The 22,735-nt window shown below is 39.6% G+C and overlaps 1 protein-coding gene across 1 annotated transcript; it reads right to left on the bottom strand.

Moving 5' to 3' along the window:
* Positions 1-656: 656 nt before the first annotated feature.
* On the bottom strand, positions 657-17,845 carry r3hcc1l (R3H domain and coiled-coil containing 1-like). The gene is made up of 7 exons (XM_088635315.1): positions 17,758-17,845; positions 11,164-11,976; positions 8,586-8,767; positions 7,611-7,681; positions 7,285-7,380; positions 6,425-6,565; positions 657-3,965 (listed from the first exon to the last, which is right to left on the bottom strand). The coding sequence occupies exons 2-7, from the start codon at positions 11,956-11,958 to the stop codon at positions 3,913-3,915; spliced, it is 1,338 nt and encodes a 445-aa protein (XP_088491441.1). The 5' UTR covers positions 11,959-11,976; positions 17,758-17,845; the 3' UTR covers positions 657-3,912.
* Between the last annotated feature and the right edge of the window lie 4,890 nt (positions 17,846-22,735).

Genomic DNA, 22,735 nt, shown 5'->3' with positions numbered 1-22,735 from the left:
GAAAACAACCAGTCACCCTGTTTCCTTTTTATCCCAGGAGGACTACATCCTGCTTGTGGACACGTGTTTATTTGGAGGCCAGATCATTCCACACCCCCACCTCTCTGGAGACCAAGTTCCCACAATGGCCACTGTGTGAGGTTATGAGCAGTTGTGAATGACAGCTCTGTGCCAACTCCCAGACTGGGTCGCACTTCTCACTGCATAGCACAGAGCTGCCATTTGTCCCTAAATGTTCACCCTCTGCCGTGGGGCATGCAGTAACCCGCAGTTCACCACACCAAGGACAACTGACGCATAACTGGTGTCAGCACCAAGCAGTGGACACCATCTCATGATAAACTGTGACTGATTCATTGAAAAGAAGAATGTAAGTCAAAAGACAAAGCAGTGCTAAACACACACTGAATTACATCAGTGCCTTGACAATTTCAATAATGAAAATGTCATTTTAATTAAGAGCTTGACACATCAACAGTAAGCTGTTATATTATGGGTTTGTGAGTTAATGGTACTCTTTACCATGTGTGTAAGCAAAACTGTTTGTGTTGGAGATCACTCATGGCCTTTACTAAAAATGTTCCTGGTTAGATTTTGGCAAGGAAAAATAGCAAGATTATCAGCAGAACTCACATTAAGAATTTTGAAGCAGGTAATTACAAAGGAATAAAAAAATATTTAATGGGTTTTAAGTAAGAGTGCCAAATTTAAGTACAGAAGGTAAAAAACACAACTCTTGAATCTGTTCACCAAGTTCCAGAAATCCAAAAGCAATTGCAGATCCACAGTATCTTAGTTAAGAGGAAGGCTGCACATTTTTAATGGGCTGTGCTAAGATTTAATTCACAATTTTATTGAAATTTACAGGTATTATAATGCATAACAATAGTCCTTTTGACTAACAATATCAATAGTCATTTACAGCTGAAACATTTTAAAAAGAGGACACTTCAAATACCCAGTTACACAGTTAAATCTATATATACACATACAAATATAAAATTACCATACAAAACAATATTAAAACTGCCACTGTTGTTGCATGAAAAGAATCTGGCCAAAAAAAGACCACAACTCTACAAAAGCTCATCTATATCTTAAGAGTGGCATTGGGTGTTCAGTTTATCCAGGTCAAAGTTGTTCACAGTGCAGGGCCTTGGCATATACTTGCCATCTTCCTAAAAGACACACCTGAACGTCGTTAACATATGTTTTTGAAAGTGTCTTTTGCAACGCCACAGCACAAAATGGGAAATCAAGTTTCTTTGGACATTCATATGTCTGGTGAAATAAAAACAACGTTTCCAAATTCAATTCCCAATGGCAGAAGCGTTAGTCATTGGGGAAGTGCATGTAGCAATTACTGAAGGGTAAGTGCCTTGTCTCTGCCTTCTGCAGCGCACATATGCTAAAGGTGTCCAATTGGCACTCTGCCTGGGCACCTTCCGCCTGGTAGGCCAAACTAGGTCTCAGTGTTGCTGCAGAAGGGACATGGATATGAAATAGTGCTGCTTCACTACCATTGGAAGGTGATAGGGAGGTGACTGGGGGCAGAGCTGTGCCACAGACCTACTGCAAGTGAGGCTGGGGGGTGGTTGGCACTGAGTCTATGCTGCTTCTTGGGTGTACCTGGAGATGCACAGGAGGAATGCACCAATAAGCCCAATGAGAGCAGAGAAATGGGCGAAGGCAACTTGTGTTTTTTAGAGATATGAGCCCACATTGAGCTGATGTGTGGAAACCTACTGCTGTCATCTGAACTCTTGGACCACCACAGAAGCAGGAGCAGTCGGCACACAACATAGAGTGAATACACAACTCTGATGTGGTCTGTATGTGACACTGGGGTGACAGAAAGCTGAAGATAGGCCAAACGAGGGATCTATTCGGGAAGGCACTAGGGTAGAGGGCAACATTAGCATGAGATAGCCACAGTACAAGCATGATACACATACTGTAGGAATGGAAAAGAAAAAAAAGATTAATTCTTGGGACAGGCAAGAATGGGACACATCCTTCCATGATGGAATGATACAGAAAGGACATGCATACTATTAGTAATGAACAGTCAGTCTGCAAATGTTTTTTCTTTACGCCAATCAATATTCTGTGTCATCATTTTTAACCAAGTAGAAGAGATTTAATCAATAAAATAATGCCTGGTGTTTTGTGGTAATTCAAAGGGTAATGGTTTCAGAACATAAATAACTTCAAATTGTAAAAGGTGGGTGTGACCAGAGATAAGAAAAGCTTAACCCAATGAAAAGTGACAGTCAAGTGGCATTGTGGGGTATTGGAAACATTTAGGCAGCTTTCAGTAGATTCAGGAAATGGGAGTGCACTGCATGCAACACATGCTAAACCAAATTTAAATTTAAAACTGTGATTAGGACGAATGGCCTTAAGAAAAATGTGCTGCACATCTTCAGATAGCAAAATATATGGCCGTATTTTCAAATTATTCGCTTGAAAATCAAACAACCTCAAATCAGCCTTAGATATTTCAAAATGTGCTAGAAATGTATGCCTGAGACTTCTGGCTGACTGGCACTGGGTCAAAGTACAGGTGAGCTACAGTCAGCAGAATTATCCCCGATTGAGAACAGGCTTTAAGAAACAAGTATTAAAGGTAATTTTATGTTTTATATCTTAAAATACATATACAATTCTAACATTTTGAAAATATATAATTTTGAGTATCATTAAATGTACATTCTTAAATGATCTCATTCTTGAAAAATTGAGAGCAGTGCTTCTTTAAAGGGAGGTGATTTAAGTTACAACAGAGACACTACACTGAAATAAATATATGTTGAATAACAGGGTTTGAACTGAGGTTTTGTGGATGCAACTTATTTTAAGATGATTTTGCACAGAAACATTTGTCAAAACAGGCTAAGAATGTGTTTACACAAGGTATTTGCAGCTTGTATAAACTAGAAACCTAACTTTTGAATCTAATACTACTGTACCTCCAAATAGTGTTCTCGGTATGTCATGAGACGGAAAGAAATGTGATTTCTTTAAAAATAGCATTACATCCTGTAATGGATGTACAGGATGAGACAGGATTGGAAATACAAATACTGTTATGGGATGGGATGGGGAAATTTCTCACTGTACAGGATTGAAACCTTTGCACCCTGATGCTCTCTACTCTGGGGCTGTATAGAAGGATTCACAAGGTGCCAAGCTGAAGAAAGGCGAGTACCTGCCAGACACTACAGAACAGATCATGATATAAGTGCAAAGTCTTTTGTACAGATACACCATGAACACCAAAATGACTGCAGCTCTAAGTAACAACTGCTTTGTGTCAACTGGCAGGGATTGTGTGGCAAGTTCTGCACTGATGTCAAGCACCCATGAAGATTGATGCATCTAGACACATCTTGATGTTCAGCATTAGCAGGATTCAAGCACAGGATGTCAAGAGTATTGAAGAGCACACACTTATGGTTGAACACATAAAGGTACAATAGGTGGTTCATTCCTTGGAATGCCTATTAAGACCAGAAAAGGGTAAAATTCTGTCAGTTAACTGTAAACTGTAAAACAGAAAGGAATTTAGCAACACATAAGAGGAGCTTGCCTGCTCTCCACAGAATAATCTGCTGTGAGTCTAGCAGAATCCTAAGTAATTGTATAGTTTTCAGAACCCACAGAAGGCTCACAGAGAAAAGGGATTTACTGCTAGAGCTGAGACAGAGCAAAAGATGGCAAGGGACTAACACACCAAGACGGACAGAGCTGGGTGTCACAGTGTGGTCTGACTGGACAGCTCTGGGGTATGTATTTATAAGAAGGCAGAGACCTGAGACTTCCCCGTTCGGTAATGAACACATTCTGCCATTCACACCCTCGAGAGGAAACGACATCCCACTAACAGCTCATTCTTCACTGTCAGGCTTATCATTTTCCCTCCCAAGCATCCTCACGTTGTTTTGCTGCCAAGCGCTTTTGTTCTGAAAGGAAAAATGAAAATGTAAAAATAATGACCCAGTATCAAACCCACTGTCGCAGAAATCAACATTAAATCAACGTTAAAGCGACTGGCCTGGTTAAGCAACTTGAAAGGCCTCGGATCATACTTTTTTTAATCAATATTTATATGGATCCTTCAACTAATTTTGACAGTTTTGTTTCCAGTAACACTACACGTGCACACTCGGTTACTATTGAAAAACCCGACTGTTTCCATTAAACATCAGTTATGTTATCTGTATTCATGGTATTTATATCATTTTCAAACATGCATTAAAATAATTGTTTTGCAAGCTGTTTTCATAACTTGTTTCATTTGTTCAAAAGGAAAAAAACAACCCTGGAGACTTATGCTTCCATCATTAAGGTTTCCCGGTCAAGACAGAAGCATCACGCAACTGCTTCACTCAAACCAGAATACATTTTAAAAATATTGCTTTCAATCCTGATACTGGAGGGCTGCAGGCCAGCAGCGTTTATAATTTTACTTACGACACAATTTAAGAATTGGTTAAATCTGTTAATCTTGTCTAATTAAACAAAGATTAATATCTAAAGAGCAAAAATAGATGAGACAAGAGTGAAAACCTCCAAACCCAGCCACCCTGAACGACCAGAATTGGACATGCCTGTCATAATTATAAATTTATAGTTCTGGTACAATTGGTGCAAACAGAAATTCCCTTAATAGATGATCAGACTTACTACTAACATTTTTCAAAGTTTCATTGTTTCTATAGAGAGGTTATAAGACTACATTCTCTTTAAAATGAAAGCAGGCAATTCTGCTGATCACAGGATTTTTCTTCCTGGTGACAGTGATTTATGCATCATCATAATGCAGTAGAGAACAGAATATTTCATTCTGGAAATCAATGGGGAAAAAATCAACAGCTAGATCTTTTTCAAATGAGCTCTTCTGCTGCTAAAATAAAGCTTGTGAAGCCTGGTGGAAAGGGGACAGGAAGGACCCCTTTCTAAGGGAGGACTAGCTGAGTCCAGGGGGTTGCTCTCTAATGCGTTTCTCTGCCACACCGGTGTTTATTCACCTCTGCCTCAGCAGGATGACATGTTGTTATTTACAACAGTGCGCCTACTGTTCAACCACAAGCCATCAGGCCGACCCTTGTGTGCACACAATTCTCCCTTCTTTCCTTTACGGTTTGCTGGTGATTTCAGTGCCTGTGAAACACGAGGAGATTGCAGCAATTCTGTACAGACAAAGGGCATGTGAGCTTTTAATACCTTCGAGACAACACAGGCTGACATTTAAGTAAACCTGTTGGATTTTTCTGCTAAATCTTATAAGTATCCCAGAGACTAGGGTGGAGAAAAGGACTTGATTTATTAGCATATTCATAGTTGATTTACAGTTAAATTAGACCCTGTAGTAATTCACAGTATCTGGGGAAACCTAACAATATAGTTAAAATTAATATCACTGCATTACACTTTGTTTCATGGTTAGGATTAGAGATCCTGACAATATTACCCAAAAAACTGTATATGTGCTGAAAAGATTTTAAAAGCGTTTACGTAAATACAGTCTTGAAAAGCTCCTATTTAGCTTATGTTGCATGTTGTAGTGTTTCATTTTATAAATCTCTGCTAAACTACAGGCTTTTTTACTGTTATGAGTTTAATAACACTTGTTCGTTCCACTTATAAAATCTTTAAATCTTTAAGACCTTGTGGGCTTGCTCAGATATTTTAAAATACAAAACCTTGTAGTGCTAAAATGACTTAGGATGTTGCCTACATCCGCTTCCTCTACAAGCTGCAAACAAATGTGCGTTTCTGAAGAGTTTCTTCCAAACCAAGTCGTTGTATGTATTACATGAAATATGTCTCCATCTAGTGGTTTCCACTGAAAGATGTTACTGCATCCGAATCAAGACACCATGTCATCATGAATATAAAAACACACATGCTGGAAAAGAGAGGGCAATTCAGCTGATCTGGCCTGACTGGTTAAAAATATATTCAGCAGATCTGTGCTGTCAGATACTGAACTTTGAAAAACAGAAGAGGAGCTAAGGGAGGAGGAGAAGAAGACTTAAAAGAACATAAATAAGAACCTAAGAAAGTTTTCTCTCATTTGTAAGCAGTTTGTTGGCACATTACTTGATTACATGTTATTTATGTTATTTTATTACATGTTACTGTTATTGCTATTGTGTTACTATCTATTGTCTTATCTTCTGTCCTATTTATACACTGCACCTGAGTGACTAATGAGAAACACTTTTCATTATACTATGCACCTGTGTAAGTTTAATGACAATAAAGTTGAATTGAATTAAAGTTGAATTGAATCTAGCACATCTACTCCTAGAGAACCCTGACATTTTAACAGAGGAAGGAATTGTGGAAGAACGCTAACGGGGCTGGCTAGCAGTAGAGGAGGGAAGGAAGGAGAATCCCTTGAGTGAGTCCTCACCACGAGCTTCTTGCAGTTTCCTCTTCTCTGCTTCCCTCTCCTCTCTGCTCTGAGGGCTCCTCACACCCAGTGCCCCTATCACCAGCCTGCGGGCCAGGGCTGCGCTGGTCTGGGGCCGCTCCTTCGCGGGCAGGAGGGAGTCTGGGAGAAGGAACAGACAAGCACAAACGCCACTCATTGTAATGAAGATTCTCGGGGCTACAAGACTGCAAGAAAAGCGATGGAGGCGATTCAGATGAGAAAAGATTCCATTAAAGACACAGTCTGCTGACGTTTAACAGCCTGTGCACAGAAGATACACAAAGAGCAGCAAATCCTTCCGCAGCATAAAGCAGTCATCCTGGGACTAATACAACAAAACACCTGATCAGAAAGCTTTGGCAAATGAGAGACATGAAACTGAACATAAAGTTAATTGAAATGTGCCCGGAGACACTGCTTTGCCTTGCTTGCAGGTATTCTTCTGCAGATAACAGTATCGGAAACAAATTATATAGGCGACAATTCGGAAGTGGAAAACACATACTCTGCTTCACTCCAGTGGATCACATAATTGGAAGCAGCTTGGCATGAAAATATTGTGAGGGTGGCATATCATAGGTATATGATTTCAAGGGCAGATTAAAAACACTTCTGCTTTAAGGGTTGTGCTCATGACAAAGACTTTGGCTGCATATAGCTTTGCTCTATAACAGGACAGCAGCAAGATTTGACACAAAAAGAGAAGCACAATTACTATTACCAGGTGTCTCCTGCCTATAATTTAGATGAACTGGAGCACTGAGACCATTATCATAAGTCAAGCTACTTTAAAGAAAGGAACTGATGTCAGCCCATTTGAATGTTCCAGCCTACAGTACCTGAACATCCGCGGGCCTTTGCTTTTGAGGCTGAGGAAGCCTGGGAGAGAGGACGAACCTTCATCATGGGGTGTCTGGACCTTAAGGCATCTTTTGCTGAAGAACAAGACAATGAATTAAAATAAACGGAACACCAACAATGAGAGCTTCTTCCCTGCAGGTTCAGAGGACAAACATGTTTAAAACCACCTTTCTATACATTTCATTACAGTTTGAATTCAAATGAATACTGCAACGCACTGGTCTAAAAAAGCAGCACGATGCGTGTAACACACAGACCAGTGTAAGACAGCACCACAGAGCTGGTGCAGAACGGGAAAGCTCACCTGCTATTGGGCTGGAGAAGAGTCCCAGTGCATGAGTGTCATCCACCCACTGAATGTCAAAGCCTTTCTGCCTGTAAAATGAATTGCAATACTCGATTTCACTACATCGCGCAATGTCTTTCTGTCCCTTAGCTGCTAAATGAATCTCATTGTGCACCAGCTCCAACCCACTCACTCGACCTGCTCTCAGGTCTGACCTCACTGCCCTTCCAATCCTGCAAAACCAAAAGCAGAATCTCATCTTTAAAGAAGTAGTAAAAGTGAGTTCATTTATGTTCCAATTACAAGAATGTTTACTAGAGGTGGCTGAGCCTTGCCCCGACAAGGCCTGACCTTAGATATACAAGAGGCACATAGATGACAGTGAGATGTAGGCCAAAGAATAACAGTGGAAATAATTCAAAGTAAGTGGTATTTAGTAAGCTTCTGATGTTACTCAACAGCTCATTTACACTGGCACATGCATAGCTAATGCCAAAGGCCTTTAAATTTATGATCCTCTGCTTTAGCTTTCGTCACCAGTATTTGATTTAAATCAATTTGCATTCGTATGGCCTTTGATTAAAGGGTACAGCCATCTTGTTCATGTTCTTGAATGTTTAAATGGTTACTATTGGCTGCTACCTATATTCTAAGGCCCCATAATGACTGTCTTTAAAATGACAATCTCTGATAAATAGTCTGATCTCCACTCCCACACCCTCCCTCGTTTTCCTCGTTTTGAAGGTTTTCTGGAGGAAAAAAAGGTTGATAGTTCTGTCAGTAAAAGACCTGCAGTTCTAAAATTCTCTCAGGCAACATTAAAAACTACTCCTCTAGCCTCTCATCTCACACTCTTTTATCAGGTCTTTCTCTCCTGACTTTTAGTCCATGTGCTTTTATTTTGCAGCACTGTTTGAAATGGTGTAATTCACATGGGGTCTCCCCTGTCTTTTTTTATAAGCTTTGGACCCCCTCTCGGGCTGCGGTACACACTGGTAGGAGTGGAAAGACCGGAGCAGGTCCTCCGTCTTGAACTCTGCAGGGAAGTCATAGATCTCCACAATATGAGACAGCTCATCCTCGCTGAGGTCCAGCTGCGGCTCCACAGGGCCGCTGTAATAATTGAATTGTGGCTCCTGGATGGATTTCTTCACTTTCCCTTGTTTTTGTGAGATCTGTGAAGGAAGGACAGCCAAAAGAATATTCAATAGTCAGGGTGGGGGGGAAAAAACTATTAAACTTTAGGATGACACCTAACTGGAGAATTAAGCTTTTTCTGTCTTACTGTACTAAAGTGACTGGCCGATGACATAGAAAACCACCTGTTCTCAGTTCTGTTTTTACGTTTAGTCTCAAAAACTACTGCCAGTATGTACTGAAGGTATTTCAAGGTTTAAAAAGAGTATTAAGAATCTACGCAGTATACAAAAGACTGCTTCAGTATAGACAGCGCCAGCACTCACCCACTGTATTGGATTAGTGCCTGGGTGTTTCTGGGCTGAAAATAAATTTCCATATTTCCTTACACAGTGAAAAACAAAAATTAGAATCACTCCACCACTGTGGTTTTAGAAATTGCCACAGCTAACTAAATACCTAATTACGTTATTAAAAATGTTCCTCTCCAACCGGCTAAATAAACAGATTAAAATAACATCCATCATAGCCATAAACATACCCTGACCTCATTCAATATAAAAACTAGAAAATATTAAGGCCAATGACTTTGCATTGTTTAGAAAATTTCAAAATAAGGTACTACGTCCACTACATATAGAAAAGTGAAACCTCTATCGATCGTTTCTTTTCCATCTTCACTACTGTAGTCCCTTTTCTCTTGAGATAATCATATACTGTTTCCGATTTGTACTAATAAAAAACATAAGCAACAGTGAAACCAATGCCAGTAGTGATTATAAAAGAGCTTGTATAAACTTACCTCTTCCATTAAGGCATGAACTATGTCAAAAATCTTTATTCTACCCCAATAATATCAACATTTCCAGAGTGCTGTAAAAATGCACAGCAATGATTTTGTTACTGATTTATTCCATTATCTTTTGCCTTCTCGAATATTTTAACGCAATAAAATTTCCTTGCCTGAATAACAGGTCTTAATGCAATCTAATAAGTCATTATTATTCTGCCATGAGGTAACCCAAAAAATAAAATGCAAATCAGGATAGACTGGGATCTTGTTTCATCTTGAACTATTTTTGTGAAATACTGAAATAAAGAATTTATTCACATATAATTGTTTCATTTCCTTATATTTAGACTGAGATCACCTGACTTTTTCCATATTTTCTCATCTGATGTTTTAATGACAGTCCAGTTTTATGTTTCAGATGGAATACAGATCCCTCTTCAGGCATATGGTGAAACTGGACAATTCAGGCAAACTGTATTATGACTTACATACAGGGAAAACTTACAACCTTTAGAAATTTGGCTTTCCGCAGGATGTTCCCTTTGGAAGCAATCCAGCTGGTTGAAAAGGGTATGTGTGCTTGACTGATAAATGAAAATGGGGGCTTAAGAGCATTTAAAAAAATAAAAAATAAATTCATGATATATTAAACAGAAACTGAGAGTGTTAGTACCAAAACTTTACATTGACTACTTCATCTTTTTCATACCCTGTTTGTAGGTTTGCCAGGAGTGTCTGACAGAACTGTGCCAACCACAAGGGTATAGTAATCTGCTATAATTCATTTCCATTACCCAAAGGACATTTTAAAACCACATTAGTCACTTACAATATGTACTGCATATTACAATTATAGTAATTATTCTGTTTAAAGTGTGAAGCAAGAAGACTTACGTTATATTAGTTGATAATAGAAACTGGTAATTGAGTAAAATTACCTTAAAATGTGTAGTTCTTTAAAAGGACAGGGCAAATATAAAATATTATATTAAACTAAGGATCCACAGTTCGATTAAGCCCACAATTGGAGAGCAAACCAGTCAGGAAGAAAATAAGACTACAGATGGCACTTTATTGCAGCAATACTGCTTCCGTGTGCAAACTAGTGACCCAGAACAGTGACATCTACATCTTCCTTCTGAATTATCTCCCCTCAAGACAAATAGCCCTTGAGAAGAGTAATTTCTGCAAAAAAAAAGTGACCAGGAAAACAAACCTTTACTGTTGTTAGGGAAGGCGGCTATAAACTGACCAACTGAAGCTTGCCTATAATCCCTTTTAACCTTCCTGGACCACATTACTTACACTACCCACAATAACATTTGCCATTACAGCAAATGTGCTTTGAAAAGGAATAGAAGAGTTAAGTATTCACCCCTATTCACTCTATAACACTAATCTGTGTGGGTTTTATTAATGTCATTTTCTTCAAAATGTGAAAGGTGAGAAGCAAAATCCTTAATATATTATTCAAAGGACACTGAATCACAGCATCACCAGTTTCCTTTGTTAATGACAAAGACTATAGGCCCCATACCGAGAATTACCCCTATAACCACCATAGATACTTAAGTAAAACTAATAACTGTTTTTTTTTTACCAGTTACTAAAATTAAGTTTTCCTTACTGAAGGACAGTTACCTCCTCTAGCAGGTGAGGGTCCAGGCAGTCCCCATCATCATTGAAAAGGGCGTCCCAGCTGTCCTCTTCCTGCTCTGCTGTCTCTCCTGGACTGAGAGAACCAGTATCTTCCTTGTTCTCGTCTCCTCTCACTGCCATCTCTGGCGCCTGGCTGACAGGCCTGTCCGAAGCAGGCCACTGTATGTTCTGCAAGGCAGTCTCGGAGCCCTGCGTGATCGCCCCTTTGTCCAGTTCCTCATCCTCGGGCTGTGCCTCTCCTTTGGTGGGAAGTGGGTTAGGAGGACAGGCTGTTGCTAAGCTAGGGCTACCAGTCACGTTTTCCAGATCTGTGCGGAAGACACCAGGTCCTCTTACAGCAGGGTCTCCCTCTCCCATTCTCGTTAGGGAATCGCAGAGCTCCTGAAATTTGTCATTCTCCACAGCATCGCCCTGTTCCTTCTCTTCAGGCTCCAGCCGTTCATCGTCTCTCGTCTTCTCTGGCTTCCCTATACCATCCTTGAAACTGGAATCTCCGTCTGCTACCCCCCCATCAGGCACCTTGCTCCCTCCTTCCCGGTCGCTTCTGGCTCGTGCATTCCCCTTCTTCCCTTTCTCCTTACACTGTCTGGACCTCCTGCCCACCTCGCCCGGGTCCTGGAGTCTGCCCCTTGCCTCGCCCCGAGTCTGCCTGCTGGCCACCTCGCTGGGGTGGGCTTCCTTCACGGGCTCCCCCTCTCCCTGCCGTCTCTTGGGGACGTACAGCGCCATGTCAGGCCTCCTGGAGCGCGCTGGCCTCCTCTCCCCCTCCTGTTCCATCGGCTCCCGCGGCTCGGCCTGCAACAGCCAAGAGTCAGCTCTGGGCGAACGCCTCGCCGAGGGGAGCGGGGCCGCGGCGCGCTCCCGTTCCAGCACTGGACACACGACACGCACCGCCAGCGCCCGGTGAAGACCCTCAACACGCCACTGCGAGGACCAGCTTCCGCTTTTATCACACTGAATGTAATCACTGAATTTTTTCAGTCCATCCTGCAGAATATCTGAGAATATCTGTAAGTGCAGGTGCATGCTAAGTGAGATTGCCGATATTAAATCTTGACAGAAGTGGTTTAGCAATAAAATAACCACTGTCAAGAGAGGTTGCTGCTCTCAAAGCAATAAAGAAAATATACCTACAGAAGGCCAAATCCAAAGTAACCCGAGGAACAGGTGTATAGTATTTCTTCAATATGCATGAACATGTCTGCTTGACTGTTCTGTGAGTTTGAGAGCACTGTGAAAGCAGAAGGTTGCTAGGTTATACTGTTACGCTTTAAATTCTAAAGTTTTAGCATTTATTTGCCCAGCATACAGAGAGAGCACCCAAGTACCGATATAGAGTGACATACATTTAATTCAGTTCAAGTAGAGAGCTACGTCAGCATGCATAGGCTGCAAGGATCAAGTAAAGGTTTATTCCATGCTGAAAAGAGAAGAAAGGAAAACGCTTTAGCAGTGGAGCCTTCTTTGGGTGTGAGCTCCACAGCCAAAATGTTGTTTCCTTTCTTCTCTTTTCAGCACGGAATAAACCTTTTACTTGTTCCTCTACATCAAATTCAGCCGACTCTATTAAGAGAGATTCAGCTTCTTACATAACCTTCTCATTTATGCAGTTCAGTAATGAGCAAGAAACACTCTTAACTGAAATGACCAAAACAGATTATATGTTCTTTATATATTTTTTCAATTTAGATATATTTTTAATTTCTTTGCTAAAAAAAGTTTTCTTAAGTTCAGTAGCAAATATATGGCTGGTCGCAGTGAGATCAATCAGGTCAGGAAAAAATAGTAATTAATACAGAGAGATGAGTGATGGGACTGAGTTCAACCCCCCCCCCCCCCCCCGTCTTCCCTTTTATTTATCTCCACTGTCAGCCTGTTGTTGTGATTATGGATGTCATACAGCAATAAACAGCTCTGGGATCAATAACCCTGAAATTAAACAAAAAAATGAATTTCCACAGCCAGCTTTAATCTTGAGCCAGCTTCGCCTTTTCAGAAAATCACTGAGAATTAAACCAATAAAAATCACAGAATCACTGAAGTTTAATGCAGGGAATGCAGATGAAAAGTAACACCAAACATATTACGGGCATAAAGAACAACCATGCTGGCCAACAGAAACTGCCAGAAAGAAAACCAATTTTGGTTAAGGCAGAACAGAGTGATAGTTAAGGCAGGAGAGTGAACTACTGTGAGTGCAGTAGTTTTGGTCATTATTGCAAATGTTTGGAATGGAAAATATAACATGTACTACTACTACTTACTTTAATTCATATAGTGCCATTCCAAACCTTGAGGTTGTGGAAACATACAGCTTGTATTAGCCTATAATTGCATTGTAATACAACTAGACAGCAAGGCCTTGAGAACCCTAAGACAAGTTTTGCCACTTTGATAGCCTTTAAAAGATTTATTCAACATTATCTTGACCTATTAGTTGTTTATCCAATAAAAGTGTACAATTCAAGCTGTCTGAGATCATCTTCATCAGTTTTAGCTTATTTGCTGTGAACTCGACAAGCAGAAATGGATTCTGTTTGAAGAAACAAGGCTGAAATGCACAACAGTGTTTCAAGTGTTTTAATGGTTACAGTTATTCATCAATGTGCACTGGAACTCCACTCCACTGGGCAGAACTGGACTCCACTGTAAAGCTCTTAGACGATGCTCCTTAAAGTAGTTATTTTACTTGCCCATCCCGAACAACTGAATATCATATGCTAGAGCCCCCACCACCAAGATACGCTACCAGGAAAAGTGAAGTTCAAGCACAGCCATACAGATGCCATAAAAATGACGTTTTACACAAAAAGAGTGCCTAGGCTACGCTTTGTTGCAAAATAAAATTGAACAGTGAACGAAAATAATAAAAACCAATTTGAAGTGTACTTCCTCTCCAATAATAGCAATATACTCCAATAATTCAGTAGACGTTTGGTTTTGCAGCTGGGGCCAACACCCGAGCTCCGTTTCTCACTCCTGCGACGTCGATTTTCCCCCCCATGTCAGAGCCGGAAGAATAAATCACAGAATGGGTGGAAGGCACAAGGTACCACCTGACACGTGACCCGTCTTCAGACAAGACCCTCGCTCCTCTCGGCGCCCCCTGACTAAGGACAGCCCGACCATTTGTCTCTTTGACTCACGGGGAGAGATCGATCCAGAAATTAATGTACACGGCGCTGCACAGAACAGATGATGTGAGAGAAAATCCGCTGGCCCCGCCCCGCACTGACAGCGCTCTTCATCTTTGCGTAATACGTTTTCTTTCTCTTTCAAGTGTTAGCAGTCCCCAGAAATAATGAGGGACCATCCTGCAGATTCATATTCTCCCCTCCACCCATCTGTATTGTAAAGAAACAGGGACTTAAAGATCTGAAAGGGCAAGAAGTCAAAGAAGGGGAACAGAACTAATGCGGCCGTTGTGTTTTTTTCTCCCTCCTGCCTATATACAACTCGCCACAACTTCCTGAGAAAAACATATGTTCTATTTAGCTTTATACAGTTTCCGAAAGATTTCATTTTTAATTATTCATTATTATTATTATATATTTTAGAATAGTCAGAGGAGTGTGTACATGTACAAATGCAGTTCTTCCTTTCAAATATACAGTAACTTATATTTAACGTCTCACGTGGGAAGGCAAACTTTATGGAAATGGAAAATAATTCCCCAAAGTTAACACATTCAAAACTGGTCCACAATGACATTTTTGTAAGCGCAAAGATGACAAAACTGCTGTTTGCCGACAAAAGAAGTGGCATTCCTATCTCACACGTACACTGAGACAGCATCCAACTTGCTAAAGGCAGAAAAACAGTGGGCACAGCCTTCAAGTTCACTTGACTTTTTGACATGAAAGCCTTAAAATACTACAGTAATTGCAATATGTATTTTTTAGTGTACTGGATGTAAGAGGTGTAGCTTTTTTTTTTATACATGTTCACAGTTTGGTCTTGTCTGAAGACAGGTCACGTGGTGCCTTCTGCTGTAGATGCAGCTTTTTTTAACACATCCAGCTCTTCTATAATGGTTCAAAACAAATGGTGTGAGAGTTCTATTACTCTATATCGAAACCTGTAACTGCCAACCAAACTGTGAACATGTATAAAAAAAAGCTACACCTCTTACATCCAGTACACAAAAAAATACATATTGCAATTACTGTAGCTACTGTGTATTAAATTGGAAGATATAGGCTTCTGCAATTTGAAATGTTATTTGCTGACTGATTCTGATTGATTTTGATCTGATTTTGAACATTTTTACAGAAAAAATTTAGTATACTGTCATTTAGTGGTAAAATGTGGAAATGGTGACAAACTGGTGTACTATGCTTTATAATATCAAAACAATGCCCTTGTCAAGGTAAGGGAATACAAATTCTGTATTATACAGGTTAACCCCCATCACCCCATGTCAGTACTCAACGAGCCTAACCTTGTGTGCCAGATCGATTGCCTGATTTTGACAAATCTCAGAAGCTAAGTAAGGCTTGGGAGAGCTCTAAGTAAAATCTGTTATTAGTGTGCTATTAAAACAATGTTGGGGGACTAGTACTATACCCACCGGTGTCCTTCCCTCTGGAACAGACTGTCCAGTACAATGCTATTGTCCAATTCAATTGTATGGTGAGCTCAGGAGCACAGTGTTGCAGTAGATGCTGGATATTAAGCAGGAATCCCGAAATCCCACCTGTTTTCCCTGATGTATGCCATGGCGGTTTTTCAAGTAGAGGTGTTAAACCTGATGTCCTGGCTAAATTCCACTCTGGCCTTGCTAAATCTGACCTCTGTCGAGTTCCCCCTGAACCCAGCTGGTGAAGCAGCTCCTTACTCCTCTGGGGGCTGCACTTCACTGCTGGATAAAGTGGGTCTCCTCATATATGTAAAGAAACACAGTCAGTAAATGCAATAGATTACTATCATTCATCATGATTAAATGCTTAGTTTCTGAGATTAAGAGGTGGTAGGTTAGTTGAGTCCCTGGTGCTGTTTTATCGCTCCTGCAGTTTATGTGCTCTTTGTCTACAATCTGAAGTGAAGCTTTAGAATCCTGTTGATTCTAAGGATGTACAAAGTGCTCTGAAATTGCTTGTCTTTTTTTACGGGACTATTAACCCCACATTGTTCTGCACTGCAAAAAAAACTGTTGCGGTAAGCACCTAAATTTGTCTGCACATTACAGCTTTTTTCCAGGTTAAATCCAGACATTAATTATCAGATTTAAAGTTTCACTGTTAACAGCTTTGATCACCTGTAAGTGACTGCAAATTGAGTCATGCAACACCTTGAGATATTTAGAGTAGATGCCGTTTAAATAACATAGATGGCAATGACAGTAACTAATATATTCAAGGTGATGCAGAAAATAACACAGAAGGTGCAAATTGAGGCAATAAAGGAAATAAGTCAATTTCTGAGGTTTTAGATTCGAAGAACACCCACATAACTCCAAGACAAAAAACAGGTCATGACCTTCCACAAGGCTTAGATAATATAGGCTGTACAGAGTTCCAACACCCAACTCCTGCATCCCATACTAAGCAGGATCGTTTTTTCCTGCTAATCTATACAGACACATCAGATAGTCTCTTACAGGAAAGCAGCTCCATTTCCATAAGCATTCCAGGCAAGGGCTGTATTTTTAGTATACTCCTAGTCTCCGTCTCATTACAAGCATTCTCTTGTTACATCAATATTTAACCTTCTAATCTTACACCTTCTGGCGCCTGAGTATTGCTACATTCCCGAGCATTTGTCCGTCTGCGTTGTGGATCGGAGCTCCGCGTTATGTTTTCAAAGAAAGGTCTTTTATCGCACGTCGGGTCAGAAGTACCAGGGGACTGCAGGCTATTTCCCCGAGATGTTCAAGCATGAATCTGCTCTGATCATGTCCAATGCTGTACATGTAAAATGATTAATTTTTTCTCCAGAATAACTGCTCACACCTTGTAGCGAGGGACACTACTGTATACACTACGTGTTAACGAGGGGCCAACGTTCACCCACTGAAACGCACGCAAGCGCCTAAAATCTGTTGCATGTAGTACGAACAATAACAACGTGCACTTAGCTTTTTTTAATAACCCAAAATATCGATTTTTGAATAAAAGGCTATATTGCTTTATAACAGACACGTTCCAGACATACATAATTCAACATATACCCGCCGTGTTTCTACTAAAGCTTTTTATAAGTATTTCAAAGATTCTCTGAGGTAAGAAATAAGCAGCAAATCACCTTCCACAAACCAGTTTAGCACAGCCAATCAAGAAAAATACATCTAAAACTAAGGTGCATTTACCACCTATCCATTTACACTCCTATCTGTAATGTTAGAATTTATACAGAATGTCTATTGAGCTGACCTCTCCTTGCAGGGTTATCTAGTCATGATTTACTGAAAGGCCCGTTTACTGGGAGACCAGAAAAAAAAGAGTAACAGACAGTTAGAACCTCACATTATTTAAAAATAATTAAATAGCTAGCAATAACAGTGCAATATATACAGTGAAACCGTTCTTACCTTTTACGATTCTAAAACAATATAAACACAACAGCTATTTTAAATACCTTGTTCGGTTTGAATTTCCTTCTGCTGCATGCACTAATTTCGAGCCGCCAGCGCGCACACGGATGTTTGGCTTTGTCCACTTCTTGATTACGTAATCGAATCTCGAAAGAACAAGGGAATGCTGGGAGACGTAGTTTTTGAGCGTCCTTAACAAAACACTTGAAAGACGGCCAGTTCTGTTTGGTCTCCCTTTATACAGTGTCTGTAAATCTGTAAATTAATTTATAGATGAGGCTAAGGATATTAGGATAACAGGTATGTGGATAAACACAAACATAATCAAAGACAATTAATTTTGTTGCATTAACGTCTTCATGGGCAGAACAGTGGTGTTGCTGCCTTCCAGATCTTGGGTGCCGGGCTTGATTCTGAACCTTGTTCCTTATGTAGTGAGTTTGCATGTTCTCCTCAGGACTAAGTGGGTATCTGCTGGTTGCTACAGCTTCCTGCCAAAGAGGAAAGGTTAACTGATGTCTTTATTGTAGGAGAACGAGAAATGCAATGGACTTGTGTTCTGGTCAGGGACTAGTTCCACCTTCAGCCCTGTGTTTCAGGCTCTTCACAATACCGTCCTAGTTTCTTATTCAATAGGACGTGCCTTAAACTGGGCATATTAACTGATTCATTTTGGATTTCTTTAATGGGAACATTTTGACTTCATGTTAACAAACTGCCAGTAGTGGCTTGTTATTTAAAGGTTTCTAAACTGAACCAAAAAACTTCCAGCCATTGTTAATGTGAACATTAACCTCAATGATGATGAAAATAAAAAAATCCAACATTAAACAAAATTCTTTACAAATGGATCCTGTCAAATTCCTTTCAAAACAAATAGTCCTGTGTTTTCCTTCACATACAGTACAGTCCACCTTTCCTTTTCTGAGGAGAAGCAAATTGTCTGGAAACTGCTTGCCCTACAAAAGATTCACTCTCCAGTCAAGAGCTGTAAAAGGACATCAATCAGTGTACTGGAAATTTAAATTAATTAATTTAAATTAATTTACCGGTGCCACACACCTGTATCTAAACTGTATGATTCAATCAGACTAATTATACATGTTTAATGTATTAGACTCAGGCTCTGTTTTTATTACTCTATTGTAACTGACTAGGGATTCTTGAAGAAAGATATACAGTACACTCCAGTCCAGCTCTCCAGTTTGAGTGAGAACAAGTCTTCTGAAATTCATTTACAGTACTTGTTTTGGTAGAACACTAAGCAATACCTGTGCTTTTCTACCAGCACCAATGAGGCAAGCAGACAAACTGATGGGTCCTCACTGTTAAGTGTATAGACAGTGTGCTCCTTCTATGAGCGCAATGTTTCCTCTCCCTTAAACTGTCAGTCATAACACAAGAGCTTGTTCAAAAATATTATATTAGTTTATTTCCTGGGATCAGCTATATAAAACAAACACTATTATACAAGCCAATCAATACCTGAACATCATTTTCCTCTCGTTCTACACAATAGATTTATTTTTACAGCTGGAAGGGCATAAATCACATATTCATGCACTAAATTAAAAAATGATTTATAGCCTTTAAAAACACCCTGGAAAAAATACTTTGTAAAAAGAGTATATTTTTGGCAAGCTGGCAGCAGGCAACATCTTTGTATTTTTGGAATATAGAGAGGCACAGGTGAAAAAGTGTTTAATGTTTATTATTCTAGAAAGGCAGTTATAGCGGGCTATCATCTGAATATTAGAGGGATATTAAACACCCATCTCTCCCATGGCCATCCATGTGGACTTTTCAGACTAAATATCTGCCAGTGAGAGAGCTGTGACTGTATCACTCTGCTTTATTCTATTGAATAAGAGTGTAAAGTAGTTCAGAGTTACCCATAATCAGTCCAGTGTACAACTGATGGACATACTGTATACCTGTATTTAGTGAGGATCCAATAAGAAGTGCAAGTGTAGACCTACACGATGGACAAAAGTTGCCATGCTTTAAAGAAACACATTAACACTTCATATGTTCATTTAACACAATTATGAACACAGTAAATGTTTCTACACATTATATGTATATCCTATCACCTGAGAAGGTACCTTTTGAAGATTAAAAGAACAGATTACATGACACCTAGTATGGTATACATACAGTAGGTTGTGTGATGCGTAAAACAGCCATTTCTGACAGGATTGCATTTCAGCAGAAAGTGAATTATGAGAATCATAATTCTCAGTTGAAAGGTGCCTGAATGAAAGACACTGCCAAGGACATTTGACACACTGACAGGGCACCGATGTCCCAGCATTCCCCCTCCCCAGGACATGAGATCATTCACCTGTTGGTGACAAAGGGTCCATGACTGTGAGATTGCCGAGGGTCAGCACTCAGACCCCTGTACTGATAATAATGATGCAGTAAGCTCTCTGTGTGTTTGACAGAAAGTCACTCTGCTCTATCCCGACAACTTCATTACCTTTCATTTCTGACTTCAACCACCCCCAAATTAATGAAAGGAACCTCGTAGAAAAGCACAGACTGTTCTTCATATTTATATCTTCATATACTTAAGCTTTATGAACTAAGAATAGTACCCCAACCTACAACAAAGAGCATTTTTTTGAGTGTAGCTGCAGAAATGCTAATTCAGGAATTTGTAAAGAACATCTTTTAAGAGATTGTAGTACCATGGCTTTGCTGAGCTGTGCACATTTCAGTGAGATCTTTTCCCTGCTGACCTGTGTCTCTAACACAGAAAGTTGTGACTTTCTGCCACTGTAGGGAGGTCAGAGGAAGCCTCCTGCGGGGTTGATTAGCCAGAGCCATGCTAATCAGGGTATAAAACCAAATTGATGGAGGAATGTAAAATTTACGAGCTGTCTAAGCCAATCTCTCCCATCACCATGACCGTGCTAATGCAGCTGTCCCTGAACTGCTATGCAGTCTGGAAATCTGCAGGCTTCGGGACTGATCTTTGGAGCACAAAGTGAGGACAATATTCTAGCAGTACGAGATTGCAACTCTGAGCTTCTATATGACACTGACTTTTGGATGTTTCGTGAGAACAACTGAGCGTGGATGCAGCAAAGCAAACTTTTCACAGGCCGGTGGGAAAGCAGCTCGGCTGATCTCTTAATAGTTCCTTTATAAGGTTATTTGATTCCTTATAAAATGGTTCCAAATGTATCCTATGAGGACTTACAATCCAACACCGTAGCCCTTTAAATGAATAAGCAATTTTTACTCATGTTCCCTGGATAATCAATCACCTTCAATGCCAGTTACAAAACAATGAGAAAAACCTTTAAGCATTTTGAACACATACAATGTTGTTGTACTGCTTTAAAAATCGGCATAGATCCTCAATACCTGTTAAGCACTATTTTGTGAAGCCAAAGATGTACCTGTGTATGTGAAATGCCTTACTGTGAAAATACAGATTGTGGATGAATCCTGTTTTTGAATCATTGTCAAAAGTATGACTTTGTGCCAACAAGCCCAATATGCTAAAACAACCTTCTCAAGACCTAGGGGATCAAGCTCGCAACAGAAGATCTGTAAATTATATATTTCTTAGTGAAGCAAAGTATGGGGTATGCATAGTTTTTAAATTAACACATTTATCTGAGATAAACAGTAGAATATATATCTAAAATATACTACATTTAATTTAATTTGAAATCGTTTTCAAATGTCAATTATTGACAAAACACAGGAGAGACCCTTCCTTTTCTTTAATATAACTAGGCTATGTTGTTGAGAATATTTCTTGACCATTTGGTCCCATTGCTGCAGAAATTGTAATAATTATCTATTAGCATTAATTTTGAAAAGTAAACAGAACATCCTTTTCTAAATGTAAATCAAACTAAATCATTGTATAAAGCTACTGAGTCATACAGTACAAACCTGAATTAGCCAAATTAGTTATTTTTTTAAAAGGGAGTTCATAAGCTTTTGTTTAATTTTCCTTTTAAATAACGAGCCATTATAGAAAGCCATTGACTGGTATCTTTATCAGAGTAAAAAGCCCTGGGTTTTTCTCACATTTTGCAAAGAGTCCTTGTAGTGGGCAGCTGAGGCAGCAGTACAGGATTGAGAAATAAAACAAACCTCAAACAAGCTGTAATAAAAACGAGCAGATTGAGTGATCAGGCGGAGGACCCACAGCAGGGAGGCCAGTGCTCTGAGGGTAGGCTGAAGGCTTGAAACTCCTTAACAGTCTGCTCTATGGTTTAGTTACTGAGATGACACATGGGAAGCTAAGTTATGGAGTCAGGACATCATCCGCTCTGCTTAATCCAGATCAGAATGATCAGTTAAAATCACAAAGGGAATATGAACAATCGGCACCCTATTTATAATGTTCAGTTGTGAGAAATTGACTTTTTTTAATGGAGGGAACAAAACCATGCCATTTTACTGCCAGGCTTACTATCACATATCTACTTCTAGTGCAGTGGATGGGAAACATACAGTAAATGTTAAAATCTGAATCTGTGCCCCAGAAACAGCCTGGAGAGTTGTCAAATGCTAACAAAATACTTTATGAAGATATAACAACAACCAGCATGTATCTAATTTTTAAAAAATGTTTGATGTATGAAATGTTTTTAAAAAACCAACCGACTTCACCAAATACTTACTGTAAATCTCTAAGGATAAAGTTTCAGTTACTAGAAATGGATGGATGGAAAAGTTGTAATGAAATGAATATACCAAGGTGTCTAACATGATTAATGGTAAGAAACATTTAATTTTTCAGAAAGGTTTAAGAAAGGCTGTTCTTTGAGCATATCTACAGTGCATTTAAAACCAGAGAGTGTCTTCATAACTAATGGTGCTGCAAAAGTGCTCTCTGTAAAGATTCCAACACATACTGTTCCTGCAGTTTTTAAAAAAAATAACAACATTTTTAGTGTATTTCTTTTTATCACATGGCAATCCTCTTACAATACAAGATACATGTGCACTCAGGAGAGATATAAACATGACAAAGACCTTCTCCTCAGCTAT

This window comes from Lepisosteus platostomus, chromosome 6 (assembly GCF_059453375.1).
Source record: "Lepisosteus platostomus isolate fLepPlt1 chromosome 6, fLepPlt1.hap1, whole genome shotgun sequence".
NCBI classification, from domain to species: domain Eukaryota; kingdom Metazoa; phylum Chordata; class Actinopteri; order Semionotiformes; family Lepisosteidae; genus Lepisosteus; species Lepisosteus platostomus.
The sequence above is the reverse complement of the archived record's forward strand: the minus strand, read 5'-3'. Positions and strand labels throughout refer to the sequence as shown.

Bases quoted from the DNA above. Each gene is read 5' to 3' on its own strand.
- r3hcc1l (XM_088635315.1), bottom strand. From the start codon at position 11,958: ATGGAACAGGAGGGGGAGAGGAGGCCAGCGCGCTCCAGGAGGCCTGAC. The intron at 8,768-11,163 runs GTAACTGTCCTT...CTTCCTTCACAG, and splicing joins ACCCTCACCTGCTAGAGGAG to ATCTCACAAAAACAAGGGAA. The intron at 6,566-7,284 runs GTACTGTAGGCT...TCCTTCTCCCAG, and splicing joins AAAGGCCCGCGGATGTTCAG to ACTCCCTCCTGCCCGCGAAG.